The sequence below is a fragment of the Lissotriton vulgaris genome, chromosome 12 (assembly GCF_964263255.1).
Source record: "Lissotriton vulgaris chromosome 12, aLisVul1.2, whole genome shotgun sequence".
NCBI classification, from domain to species: domain Eukaryota; kingdom Metazoa; phylum Chordata; class Amphibia; order Caudata; family Salamandridae; genus Lissotriton; species Lissotriton vulgaris.
The window spans coordinates 633313773-633328663 of record NC_141700.1 but is presented as its reverse complement, the minus strand read 5'-3'; the positions used below and the strand labels follow the sequence as shown (position 1 = coordinate 633328663).

General features: G+C 42.6%; 1 protein-coding gene across 2 annotated transcripts in view; it reads right to left on the bottom strand.

Moving 5' to 3' along the window:
- Positions 1–14891, bottom strand: part of LOC147677901 (sulfotransferase 2B1-like) — a 428603-nt gene that overhangs the window by 179945 nt on the left and 233767 nt on the right. Inside the window, exon 1 of one of the 2 annotated variants that reach the window (XM_086946528.1) lies at positions 9107–9375. The exons of the other annotated variant lie outside the window; for it this stretch is intronic. Within the exon in view, the coding sequence (XP_086802654.1) occupies positions 9107–9245 (139 nt within the window). The 5' untranslated portion in view covers positions 9246–9375. Of the gene's footprint in view, positions 1–9106; positions 9376–14891 lie in introns of those variants that run through there. 2 annotated transcript variants of the gene reach the window in all.

Genomic DNA, 14891 nt, shown 5'->3' with positions numbered 1-14891 from the left:
AAGACTGACTCATCAGCCCTAATTTATGCGCTGATGATGTTCATGCTGCTGTGACCAGTTTCTAAACTGAGCATCTGTATCCTATTTCTAAATATCACATCTGTGTTCTCTTGCCAATGGCTTTGAAACAACGGTGTGAGACCAGTTATTGGATGGCGGTCAATGCTTGGTAAGGTCACTACAAAGGTAAAGTTCTTAAGAGACAGAATGCCACGCAGTTCCTTCATTCTCAGTAGCAACACTTTTTTGTTATTACTTTCAGCATACTTGACAGCACCCACAATGCTCCACAACATAACTTAAACACATAGGCAAAGCCAATAGCTCTGGCTAAGCACTTAGAAGGTCCCAAAGGGGAGACCTATTGGCTATGTCAATGCTTGTTTGCACTAGAAAGGAGTACGCTACTTTGCATTAAGGGTCATCCCGAGGGTGGTAGATCCCACACTACCACTAATGGCTTTGGATAAAAAGCCCGTTCTGCCAAAAATTGTATACAGGCCTTTCTGCCAAAAATAACACTTCCGCAAGGTAGATGCAAGGGCTTTAAGTGGGCAAGGTCTTGCTGGTGCTCAGCACCGGCAGTTCTAAACAGCATGTGCTGAGACGGGTCCCTATCACACGCTCCAATTTTGCCCTTAGGCTGAAAAAAAATCAATCTTAACTTTTCAGCAGTACCACACTTCGCTGCCTCTAATGTAACTTCAAAGTAACTGGTTATAGTACTTTCGCAGTTCCACCATTTCAGAACTGAAAAATGTTCAATATGCTATTCTACAAGCCATGGATACTACTTATTCATGTTATGCAACTAACACCCAATGACAAAGCCAATAGTGCAGTGGAAGATAGCATTAAGCGCAGCCCAATCCATCAGTCACAGATTCCTTGTTTGTCTGGTGAAGTGGCCCATGATTCCAAATTATTTCACACTTGGATGCATCAAGTGATTAAAGAACGGGTTTCTCCCAAGTGCCCTTCTAGAAAGGAGAAAAGAGGAAAGATCAATGCCCCTTGGTTTTCACTAGATTTGGCTGAAAAACATCTACTGTGTAAACAAAGTGAACGTAAATGGCGAAAAATGTATGATCACTCAGCTAAAACCTTTTACATCCAACAAAGGAAATTATATCTCTTTAGCATTAAATTGGCGAAGAAGGATTATTACATAAAAGCCATCAAAGAAGCCCATCAAAAGCAAAAAATGGTCTTCTCCATTGTTAAAACTTTCATACACCCCAAAGCTCTCCATCCCGAAATTCCGTCGTCCTTAGGCTTTTGTAACCAAATAGCGGACTACTTTGAGGAGAAAATCGAACTGATTCAGAGGGATTTCTCGCCCCCCTCCGTCCTCCCCATGTATGACTGTCAGGGTAAGCCGGAGACTAAGGCTCACACTTTTAGTGCCTTCAAATCAGTCTTTCTGCTTCAAACGCGCGAAACTATTTTGGCCTGCAAATCGGGATCCCCGTCCGATTCCTGCCCACCACGGATACTCCACCAGATAATTGATGTAGTTAATCCCACAATTAACGTGATCATCAATGCTTCACTTAGCACAGGCAAGGTACTCTCTGATTGGAAAAAGGTTATAGTTAAACCTCTCATGAAAAAACTCAATAAATCCACTACAGGCCTCTCTAATTTACGTCCAATATCCCTCCTTCCTGTTCTGGGCAAGGTTACAGAACAAATGGTCTACCAACAGCTAAAATGGAAACACACAACATCCTTCATTCTCAGCAATCGGGCTTCCGCCCAAGGCACTCGACGGAAACGGCCCTTATCAAACTTACCGACTCCATAAAATTTCTGCAGGACAAAGGCAAGAACGCCGTTTTGATCTTGTTGGACCTCACAGCGGCGTTCAACACCATCTCCCATACAATATTGATTAGTAGGCTGAGAGACATCGGTATTACAGATGTGGCCCTCACGTGGATTATTTCTTTCTTGTCAGACAGATCTCAAATTATCTCCTTGGGCCCCTATCTTTCCAAGGAAAAAAAGGTCCCATCTGGAGTACCGCAAGGCTCTATTTTGAGTCCTTTATTATTTAACATTTATATGGTGCCTCTCATTATCTTAATTGAGTCATACGGCATATTTGTAACATCATATGCCGATGACACCCAATTAATTGTACCCCTTGATAGGAACTCCACTGATGCGGAACAGAATCTAAAGAACTGTCTGACGGATGTTTTTCAGTGGATGGAAAACAACCCTCTAAAATGCAATGCTAATAAGACGAAGACCTTGCCCGTGGGGAAAAATGCCTACTTCTGCCCCAGCAAGTGGTGGCCAGACGATTCAGCCGCTCCGCCGCATACAGTAGAATCTACCAGAAACTTGAGAGTCTTATTTGACTCGGCACTTTCTTTTGACCAGCACGTGAGGATGGTGGCTGGAAGCTGTTTTAGCATTATTAAATCCTTTAAAAAAATGTTGACTTCCTCCCTACTGATTCTAGAAAGGCGGTGGCGGTTGCCCTAATTTCTCTCCCGTCTCGACTACTGTAACAGTCTGATTGTCGGGGCCAAAAAGGTCACTTTAAAGAAACTCCAGAGTGTGCAACACGCCGCTGCCAGACTGGTACTGAAACTCCCGAGGAAATCATCTGCATCGGCTGCCCTTAAGAACCTGCATTGGCTTCCGTTGCATAAGAGGATTTTGTTTAAAATCCTGGTGACGGCCTTTCGAGCTCGAAACAATACAGGTCCAAAATACCTCTCCAGGAGATGCACCCCCTATAATCCCCCCAGAAAGTTGAGGTCATCTGGGGGAAACCTGATTAACATCCCTAGATTCCACTATAAAACCAAGGGGGGGAAGACTTTGATGGTCCTGGCCTCTAAGGCCTGGAATGCAATGCCCAAAGATCTTAGACTCCTGGAGCAAGAGAACGTCTTCAGGAAACACTTAAAGACCTGGATTTTTAATCTTCCAGATGCCCTCGTAATGGCTGCCATTTAGCTCCTACTATTGTATTGTACACTTTTTCAGCACCAGGATGCCCCTTTCGGAGTGACAGTAGCGCTTTACAAGTACCGCTTACAATTACAATTACCATTACAATAGTTCTGGCTTGTTGTAAGTGTAATGCTACAGCTGTATTATACATTTGGATGTAATGACAGAAATAGCAAAATACCAGTTGTGTGGCACACTATGCTAAGCACAGATTTTCAGCTTAGGTGCTTTTAAGAAACGCCCTTAATTACATTGGTCACGCCCATTTGAGAGAATCCCCCAGTTTTTTCATCCCATTTAAAGCTCTGGCAGATGCTGACAGAAAATAAATGTTTTTAATTCTCCTAACTTTTCACACATTGCAAGTGTGCTGCACTGTATGGCATACGCACAACGTGGGAAATATTTCAAAGTATGCATAAGTGTAGTAATGTGTGCTTAAAACGTATCTTTCCAGTACAAAATCTATGCTAGGCTTCATACATGCAACTTTGCACTATGGTGTGCATGGTGCTAGGCAGGGCGGGAGCTGGACGTGGGCAGTGTGGGCCGCTGCCCAGGGCCTCGCAGTCAGCCCTCCAACGTGGGGCCTCGAATCAATGCGACACAGTCAGGGCACTGCATGAAAGGTGTCACCTTGCAAGTGCGCCACGCTAGGGGACCCGCTTCCCTGGCCTCCTTGCTATGGTGTAGGAAGGCGAACCCTGGGGGTGGGGGGCAGTCCCAGTTTCAAGAGGCCCCCTTCACCCAAGCAGAGGCACACAGGGAGGACTATTACCCTGCTGTTTAGCTCTCTGGCAGTCAACCCTCTCTGGAGATAAGCAATCATCACACCTTTATTTATTCGTTTATTTCTTATATAGCTTGAATCAACCCCCAAAGGGGTATCTCTGAGCTTAGAACAGGCCGTGAGGGTGTGTTGCAGCTACAGCAAAATCAAACGCATAAAAGTGGTCTTGAGCAGCTTCCTAAATTGTAGGTCCATGTAGATTCATGCATTGTCTCAAAATCATAGGAATCTCATTCCAGTATCGAGGGCCAAGACGGGAAAGAGCTATTACTCCTACTCTAGCCTTTCTCACTCGAGACACCACTAGAAGATGTTTGGCACTCGAGCGGAGAGATCTAGAATGTACATATGACGTGAATTTCTCCGAGAGGTAAAAGGGACCCAGATTAAACAATGACTTATGAATAGTGCAGCAGATTTTAAATCTGACTCCTTGGCGGATAGGAAGCCAGTGCAGCTTCATAAGAAGAGGGCGAGAAGGGGTCCTGGAGGGAGCATCGAGGACCAACTGAGCCGCCGTAGTCTGGACTACCTGCAGTCTGCTGAGTGAGGCATCATTGGCAGGGATCAGCAGGCCGTTACAGCAGTCTAGACAGCTTAGTACAAGTGCCTGGACTAAAGTTTTCTGGGTAGAGTCAGGGAGCAAAGGGAAGACTCGACGGAGCAGGCCTATTATATGAAAACAGGAGCCTGCTGTCTGGGCATCATGCTCCTTCAGGATGAGGGCTTGATCCAGACGGATACCCAGGTTTTTAACTGTAAGCTTGGGAGTAGGATGGGGGCCTAGATCGATCGGCCACCATTCTGGTGTCCATAGGAAGGGGGCCTCTCCGAAGAGCATAATCTCTGTTTTTCCCAAATTACACTGGAGGAAATTGCTCTTCATCCAGTGGGATATAGCTTTCATACCATTGGAGAAGGCCAGCAGCACAGAAGAGGTAAATTTGTCGAGTGGAAAGAGCAACTGAGAGTCGTCGGCATAGGATATGGGGATAAACCCATGCATTCTCAGAAGATTAGCCAAGGGAGCAATACAGATGTTAAACAATGTAGGGCTCAAACACGAGCCCTGAGGAACTCACTTGCACAATTGTTGACATTCTGGGAGCGAGTCGATAGAAAGCTTGTCATTCACTGTAAGGCTGATTTTCTTAGTCCGATCTCTTTTAGTTTTCTGAGCAAAATTCTGTGTGAAACTGTGTCGAACGTCGCGGATATGTCCAACAGCACCAAAATCATAGAGTGGCCCTTATCTAGGGTCATGTATTAGGAATAATTTGGGGCCCCTGCCTCAAAGGATAAACCCTGGCAAGGAAGGAATCGGTTTTTGTAAGAAAAGCACAGTTAGCACCGGGTTTTGTGCATATTTTCAGACATCCTCAAGACGCATGATTTAAACTAATGTAATTCAAATGACAATTATATTTCTGATAGAATTTTACTTTATTAAATATATTTGTATCCTTTTTTCTGCTTTTTATATATTATATTCTTATGTGCAAAATATCACATCTTATTTACATCTACAAAATACAGTGTTCAATTGATACAGTATCATTATTCATAGCTATATACAGAAAGGATTCCTTCAACGCGTTTCGGCATGGCCTTCCTCAGGAATTCTGTATATATTCTGTACCATTGATAGCTGGATATAGAAGCTTAGAGATTGAATCGAAATTCAAAACACCGCCTACGTTGGAAAGCTTCGTGGGGTAATTGCAACGGATGACTGATCCTAATACATCAAGGAACTTCTAAACAAGAGGCACCGATAAAAGATCTATGACAAGAGAGTAAGATTCTAGTCTCACAGCTTGGGTAATTTCAGGGGTTAACTGGCTTCTCAGTCCTATTGCTGGTCATACAATCTGGTAGTACTGCTAGTCTTTAGAGTGAGTCGACCGTCCTGACTTTATGTCAATTTCATAGACGTGCAAGGATAATTGTCTGCTTCACTTGGGCTTTGTCAGCTAGTCGTCTAAATATGCGGCGGCATGTCAGCTTCACGTACAATGTAGGGCTCAAACACGAGCCTTGAGGAACTCACTTGGACAATTGTTGACAATCTGGGAGCAATAGCAAGCTTGTCATTCACTGTAAGGCTGATTTTCTTAGTCCGATCTCTTTTAGTTTTCTGAGCAAAATTCTGTGTGAAACTGTGTTGAACGCCGCGGATATGTCCAACAGCACCAAAATCATAGAGTGGCCTTTATCTAGGGTCATCCTGATGTTGTCTGTGACCACTAGTAGTACTGATTTGGTGCTGTATTTGGCCCTAAAGCCGGACTGAGAGGGATCTAAACAGCCAGTAAATTTGACATGGCTGGAGAGATGAGTGTTGACATTTTTCTCCATTAATTTGCTCAGAAACAGAAGGAGCAAGATAGGGCGAAGGTTGGAAAGATCTGCTCACTGAACTTTAGTGTTCTTGCGGATTGGTCTAACCTGTGCAACTTTCCATTCCAACAGAACATGGCCTTCTTTTAGGGAGAGATTAATAAGGGATTGCATAGAAGGAGACAGATGTTTAGCCAGGGAAGGGATACCTTTAGCTGGAATAAGATCAGAAGGGGATCCTGATTTTATCTTGTGAATCAATAGTTCGACCTCTGCTAATACAAGTGTGGGAAAATGCTCTAACAGTTGAGGATTTCTCGGATTCAATTGGTTAAAAGCCATTGAGTTCTGCAACTGGTTTCCTACTGAGGTGATTTTTTCATAGATATTGCTCTCTATTGTTCACAAAAAATAGAGCTTATCATTACAAAGTAATTGGGAAGGGGCCTCCAAGCGTTCACATGCCTTGGGGCTGAAGAGGGCCTGAAGAATTTGATGCAGAGTTTTAGGAGAGTTGCCGGACTGGGCTAATTGCGATGCTATATGGGTTTTCCGTGCTATTTTTATGTTCTTATGATAGCTGGACAGATTAGTATAAAACCGATCTCTGGCCTTCTCATCATGGGAAGCACGCCAGATTCTCTCATATTTCCTACAAAGTTGTTTTAGGACTCGCAACTGAGTTGAGAACCAAACTTCCTGTGGGCGTTTTGGATAACTCAGGAGAGATTTTAGAGGTGCAATGTGATCAATGGTCATTGAGACAGCCAAGTTATATTTAGCCAATGCTTCCTCTATATTGTCCGATACAGAATTTTGAGGCCTTAAAAAAGAGGTCTGAAAACTCTCCAAGGAGACTTTCTGCCACTGCCTGCGAATATGAAATGTAACTGTTTAGGTTTTTTAGGTTCTGTTGGGTCCTGAATAAAAAATTTGATAACTGAATGATCAGACCAGGTAAGTTATTGGGGGGGGGATCACACTGGATCCTAGATGAATCGGAAAATATGATGTCTAAAGTATGACCCGCTGTATGTCGGGCCTTCATTAAGCTTGGATAGGCCCAAAAGGGATAAGTCTGCCAAGAAGGTCTGTGCATTTGGATTGGAGAGGCATTCGCTATGGATATTAAAATCTCCTAAAAGTAGGAAGTTATTGCATGCGTTCATATGAGGGGCTAATAATTCGACCAATTGTAAAGAAAAATTGGCTAAAGGTCCAGGGGGACAGTAGACTAACGCCCCCTTCAAACTAGCTTGCGGAGAGATATCTATCCTGAAAACCAGCATTTCCATAGCGGCATCATAACATTGATCTAGTATAGAGACCTTAATTCTATTCTTATGCACAATGGCGATTCCACCCCCATCTTCATAGATCTATCCAATCTAACCATTTTATACCCCTCTGGTATACCCAACGCTATAGAGGGCACAGAATGGGGCTTGAGCCAGGTTTCGGTTAGAAAGCCCAGTTCAGGTTGAACTGAGGACAGTAGGTCCCACACCTCAATAGAGTGTTTAGGCAGGGAGCGAATATTGCGCAACAGATTTTTCCATCCTTTCCATGAATTATCCACGGGAGTGTCCGTATGCCGACCAGGAGAGATTAAGGGGCATATTAGCAAGGAATGGCGATATTTATCGCAAAACGCGCTTAGTGCGTTTTTTGTACCGCTGCCTATCGCTGGATATGTTAGCGGAGAAAACATGCTATTAGCAACGTTTATCTCCAATGTGCTAAAATATCCAGCGATAGCGGCAAAATGCGTGAATATCGCTGGAAATCCAGCGATATTCACACATTAATGCCATTGGGGGCTTACCCTGACAATCCCCCTCCCATTGAATACACAGGTAAGTCATCCTTTTAGCAGGCTTTAGATTCTAGCGAAAATCGCGCTTAGGGCGACATTTATCGCTAAGCCTGCGTTGCTAAAAGGCGATAGCTGTGTTAGCAACTGCTTTCAGTCGCTGACATTTTGGGTACGCCCACTTTGCATTTCATTAGCGATAAATATCGCTGACATGCAAAGCGGGCCACAAACCGGTCACTATCGCCTAAAAGCTGTCGCTAACTGCTGTTAGCGATAGCTTGCTGATAGGGCGATAAAAATATTGGCACTTTAGCGGCAAAAAGTGCAGCTAAAGCGGCAATATTGCCCTTGCTAATGTGCCCCATAGTGTGCCTGGAATCGGCATGCTCGACAAGAAAAAGGGCCGTCAGGGTCTGGCCAGATCTCTATCCGGCTAAGAGGAGGTGGATAGGTCTGTAAATCCATCAAATCTTGTCTGGAGTAGTGTATTTGCCTGGACGGACCTTCAGGCCTTCATGAGCTGGTAAGATGTCCCTGTAGGTAGCTGAGAGAGAGGGGCTGCAGCTTCAGGAGGAGGGGCATCTATTAAGATTTTTTTTTTATGCAGACAAACCTTGAATGGGTCAAGCCTATGCAAATTAGAGGTGCCTCGCACATTCCCCATCTACCCAGGGCCACAAAAATCCTGGAACCATTCCTGGTGAAAGGCACCCTGAAATGGGGAAGAGACCAGGACTGCTGTGCTGCAACGTTTTTTTGGATGTTGCACTGTCAGTTTAGTAACCCCTTTTCCTCCTCTACCCAGTTGTTGGCCGCACACCACTTATTTCCGCTGCATCTAAGTAACCTCACCAATCAGGGTGGTACCCTAGACTTTCACTGCATCCGCTCTTCTCCAAATACTCTTAACTACAATCTACAGCGTAACCCGTAAAACGGCTACAATTTTACAACTGTTACCACCACTAGAAATGTAAGACTTAAATTGTTACTTGTACTCTGAAAATCCATGTTACTCTAAAGCGCCCCAAACCCCTCGGCGATCATATGTGAGCTTTACAGGAAACAAACAAAGGAATGTCTGACTAAAGGTGAAGTGTTCATAGAAATGCAACCCAGTACAAAGCGTCTTCGTTCTGTCACACGTGCAGCGTCCCAGTCTCACCTCGGTGCGCGCGGACACTTACCTGACTTGGGGTAGGTTACGATGACGATGTCGTTGACCTGGAAGTCGAAGTTCCGGGCACGCTCCAGTGACTCGAGCGTGTGGAGTTCACCGGGGAAGTTGACGCCGGCGAAGCTTTCTGTGACGTCCAGCCGAGCCATCTTCCTCTCTGCTCACACAAGGTCGCGAGATGCTGTCTGAAACTTTCGAGAGCTGCAGCTCAGCCCGCAACGGAAACCTCCAACCCCGCCCATGTTCTCTGAGCAGTCTCTTCGACAAACCTGTGTGTCTGAGATCATGGCAGGTTTACAAATATGATAATATCAGGGTTTTGTTTTTCCAAAAAACGGTGGCAACATTTTTGCGCAACCATACTTTTTTTTGCAGAGGGTCACCACAAAACCTACATTTCGTAATAGGTGTTTTTTGGAGATTTCCAAAAGAAAGTAAGTTGAAGACCTGCATTTCTTTATCACACATGCACCATCCTTCGTGCGTCAGGGTGAGCATTGGTCTCGACTCTCGTTTGGTGTGTCTGACTGCTACTGTATACATTATTAGGGTTACGGCCTTGTCCCATTGTATTTGCACCCCTGCTGAAATTGCAGGAGACCAGTTACAAAATGGCTTTTAGGTTTAGTTACTGCACCAGAGAGAGAGACACAACTGTTCTTAAAAAATGTTTTCTTCACCTTGGACAGCGGATTAAACAGAAACCAAGTACAGGTAAGATTTTCCTGGGTCGTGTATACCCTAATAAAAGTTAGACTTGCAAGAGCCAAGGATACCCTAGAGCATGGGTACTCACAAACATTTCCCCAGGGGCCACAAAGTACTGCCGGTGGCATGCCTGAGGGCCGCACCAATGCCAGCAATGTGAGGTCGGGGATGAAAGGTGGGCGTAGGGGGACGCGAAGCAGATGCATTGGTGTGGACAACAAACCGAGCCTTCCAGTGACTTCTGTCTGCCATCTACGCTCCATTCCCATGTACCAAGAATTAAAGTCAAAGCATTAACTTCAAATGCAAAACATGACGGGGAAAGAGATACTCATCTGGTGACTGAATTGTAAAATATAAAATCAGAAAACCTGGTATCAGTCCTGGCTTCCCCACTTGACAAAATTGTGTGATCCTAGGCAATGTGTTCAATTCACTTTGCCTCCTATTTTTTCATTAACACATATGAGAGTCCCTTACAATATCAGGGTATGTATGGTACAAACATTATTTTCTTTCTTATGGTTACTTTATCTAATGTGTAAATAAAGTATAACTGTTTGTTCCTGCTCTGTCAAGTGAACAGCAGCTGAGTGCTGCTGTTCACTAGGCGGTACAAAAGGGGGTGGTGATAGACGGAGCATCTGAACCAATCAAACAATCCTACCCAGTCAACAGATCTGGGTTTGATTCATCACCGTTCTTTAGCCCACTCTGCCACCCCAGTTCAGACATGGCCATATGCAAATCAGTCTGACCCTGTGCCTCATGGGAACAGTCCAGCCCGAACTGCCAAGCCATGCCTTCCTTGGACCGGAAACAAGCTTCCTAGGACCGGTTTCTGGCATTTCAGCCGTCTTCAGCCAGGCTTGCTTGAATCCAGTTGCAAACTGAGCAAGGGACTCACATCTGAGCATACCCAGGCAGATTATGGCGAACAAAGCGGTACAAAAGGGGGTGGTGATTGACGGAGTCCGGTCCAGGGAAGGCATGGCTTGGCAGATCAATCCTTCTCCAAAAGTTGTGTCTAAGAATATAAGCGTGATTCTACCATGTTGTTGTACTAAGGTAGTATAATTATAAACCCCCCAGTTCTAAATTACGTATCTAGATGTTCTTCCCAATATGTTTCGACCGACACTACCACCACAAAGAAAAGGGAGATACCCTTAAATCCAACCGGGACAGGGTAATATATTACAAATAAAAAAATGCCCCAACCTGGACATTCAATGACCATAGCCCAACACTAATTGCTATTGTTAGGCACTACCTATAACATAGTATATACCATACATTTGTTACACAAAAACCTTCAAACACATTAGTACGTCAGTAGAGCACATTAAAGCAGCCAAACAAAATACAATTGATTAAAAAAAACATGATATTTTTATTCTAATCACAATAAAAAGAGGGATAAACCTCCACAGTTTCAAAACAATATACAGCCCATATACATAAAAAAGAAAACAGTAAGTCGGCGGGGCGTTTTGGTGAAATTTTGATGTGTCACCTTCTTCAGGACAGTTTTCTATACATTAACAGACCAATTATTTTACAGGCTCAAAGTCATACTGACGTACAGATTAAAAGGAACATTCTTTTTACACTGGATCTAAAATGACTGATACATTGATCAATCCCCTATTATATTTCATGATAATTATCACATTGTATTTAATCTACAAACAGCTCCCCCACATTGCATATAGGCTAGGTCATTTTTCATTTTTCATATTTTCATTAAACTAAATCATTAAACTAAAACTAAATTAAACACAATTGTGATGAAAAAAGACCTCAGATTTAAGCTTTACTGCAAACATATAAACTACATACCTCTAGCCTTCTACTAAGGACTAGTTGTCAAGCTTTAAAAATATCAGAAAGGTTCAGCAATATGAAGGTTCAGGAAAATCTTCCGTATTGTAACCTATCAAAAGGACATATTAACAAAAGACACATCTATCGTTTATAATCCTAAATTTTTTATTGGTTCTTGCAGTCTTTTATTGTATAGAAAACTGTTGTACTGACGTACTAATGTGTTTGAAGGTTTTTGTGTAACAAATGTGTGGTATATACTATGCTGTAGGTAGTGCCTAACAAAAGCAACTAGTGTTGGGCTATGGTCATTGGATGTCCAGGTTGGGACATTTTTTTTATTTGTAATATTCCACCGACACTACGCCATGATTCGCGCCCGGACAAGTATTACTCGACCAAAGCTCTGCAACAATGAGAGTAAAATAAATCAAATGCTGGACTATTGTAAATGAAACCCATTGAGATTGCAACATATATAGATCATAGTATAGCCAATAGAAAAATACAACTTAAGCTAAACCTGTAATGGCTAAATTCAGTAATCCATGTACCTGGCAAATACTGAACATAAGCCCATAGCATCGCACAAAAGGTTATTATAATATGCCAGAATTATGCGGTTCACATACTTGTAAAATAGTTGATTGGTCAGTCTTACATCCCAGTTAAAAGTCCATGGTCCAATCCATATTATGGTATCCGTAACAATATACTGTTGTCTATAAGCAAAGAATAATGTCAATATTATCTCTTAGTGATATCCTATCAAGACCCCTAATCTTCATTTATTTAAGTATATGATCGTTAATTAAGAATTCATGTAGTCATGAACAATGCCAATAGACTACTGATATGGAGAGCAAAAGCAACTTGTTTTTATAAATCAAGTAGTTCCCTAGAATGGAGCTCATAATATACATTAATAACGTTGGTGAATGGCCCATATTGTTCCGAATTGGACCAAGCAATAAAGTTGTTTGGGTTAAAAGTCATAAATTAGTAGAAAGGATACCATATTTATCGTATAAAAGAAATGCAATCCTGAGGCAATTTTAGGCTGTTGTTTAAATCACGATATTAAGGAATGTGTTGCAAACGTAGTGAGAAGTCCCTGATCAGCTTCCTCGCTGTAAATGAGAATTAAACAAAAGAAACTAGATATAAACCTCTATTTGTTAAAGGCCATTTCCATATACTATTCCAATATCAATCTTTAACTCAATCTCTAGTGAACCGCACTTACCCGAAAATCACTGCAAGCGTGATTAAAACGCAAGCCTGTGCACCTCGCAATGAAGCTGAGCATCCAATTCCCTCTGTTATTTTAAAGCCATCCTAGTCATGTGGCTATTATGCTTCAGGTTAGTATGCTAGAGTGCCCAGCTCTGAAACTCAAAATGAAAGGCAGCGCCATTTTAAAGTGATAACATAGTGCGTAATGGCCGAAAGAAATTGTCCTGTGTAACATGGAAAATGCTGTAAGCCTTCATCGGTCTTAAGCTATATATGATATATTTATAACATATATACAAATATAATTGGGTGATAGTTCAAATCTAAAAACACCTTCCTTAAAGGTAAACGGGATGCATTTAAAACAAACATTGGCATAGCCACTAGGTCTCGCCTTTGTGATCTTATAAGTGTTTAGCTAAAGGCGAGACCTATTGGCTATGCCAATGCTTGTTTCTATTTGTTTACTTTTGCTACAATTGCGACACCCGCGCTTTACTTTAACCATGTTGAAGGTAAAGCGTGGGTGCCGCGATTGCTACAAAAGTAAGGAAATTTAAAAAAAAATCTATTTCTTTACTCTTGCAGCAATCGCGGCACCCGCAATTGCTGTGTGAGTGCAAGCGTGTATCCGTGTGTGTGTGTGTGTGTGTGTATATGCATGTGTGTGTTGACAGCGGAAGTGGTATACTGAACCTATAGGAAGGCTTCTTGCCTTTATCTGCACAGGTCCATATTTACATACACTAAAGATGTCAATATTATATAGAAAGAGCAGGAAATGTATAGGCTATATTAGAGGATAAAATTGATCTCAGGACTCTCAGATAGGGGTGACTATCCATGCATGTACACAGGTGTGTGTATGAATGTTTACGTGTGTTTATGTGAGTACATTTGTACGGAGACCATGACAAAGAGAGAGAGAGAGAGAGAGTAAAAACCATAGAGTGAGAAGAAAAGAGGGGAGAGTGAGAGTCCGTGTGAGAGAGAGAGAACTGAGAAGAAGGGAGACAGTGGAGACCTTCAAAGAGACAGAGTGCGAGTCAGAGCGAGGATGGCGAGAGGTTCAAACAGAGAGTGAGAGAGACAGAAATGAAGACCGTGTCTAAGGGAGGGCATCGGAAAAAAAGAGAGAGAGAGAGAGGAAAAGAAGAAGAAACGAGAGGGGGAAAATGTGTGTGTGTGGGGGGGGAGAAAAAGATGGAGAGAAAGGGACTGTGAAATGGAAATGCATTGTTTTAGAGCAAATGGTAGTCAGAAATATAGAAGGTGGGAATAGATAAAGTGAGTGGGAGCGAGAGAGCGATAGCGCGAGACAGATTCCGAAAGAGAGACACAGTGGCACAGAAAAACGAGGGCGTGAATTGAACATTTCAGCCATTATGGTTCTATAACTGCATATGGGAAATTAGATACACGGTCAGTCAAGAGGCCAGAACCATGGTGGCTCTTTATTGTCCCTAGGACTATGAGATTGCACTATAGGACAACAATAAAAATTAAGATAACTTTTATGAGAAATTAATAATAAAATGTTCTTTTTTGGGGGGTCCCCGTTGGTTGAAATACCGCTATTTGCAGGGATGAAGACCTGCGTATGAAAAACGGGCTTTACAACTTCTGGCATCTGCAGAATAACATTAAAGAATAAGTCAATAATTGACACAGTTAAGGACAAGGTCGTCCATGGAGAGGGGCTCAGTGATCCGAGTTGTGCGTTCCCACTCTCACTTGTCAGTGATTAGCAGTGTGACGGAAGAATGCATTCTTGTGTCCATGTAGGGTTTGTGCTAGATCACTTTTCCAGATAGTAATACACAAATTGGTTCATCTATTACAACTCTTGTTGACAATACAATGCATAAGGTATAGGTAAGGACGTATAATGGATTATTTGGTCCGCAAAACATCTAATTCTGTTTTATAGAAAATAACAATATATTTTGTAGGGCATCACTATAATGGAAGCTTTTATGAAGCATTCCCCTTTGCAACACATAAAGGTAACATTTTGTGTATTC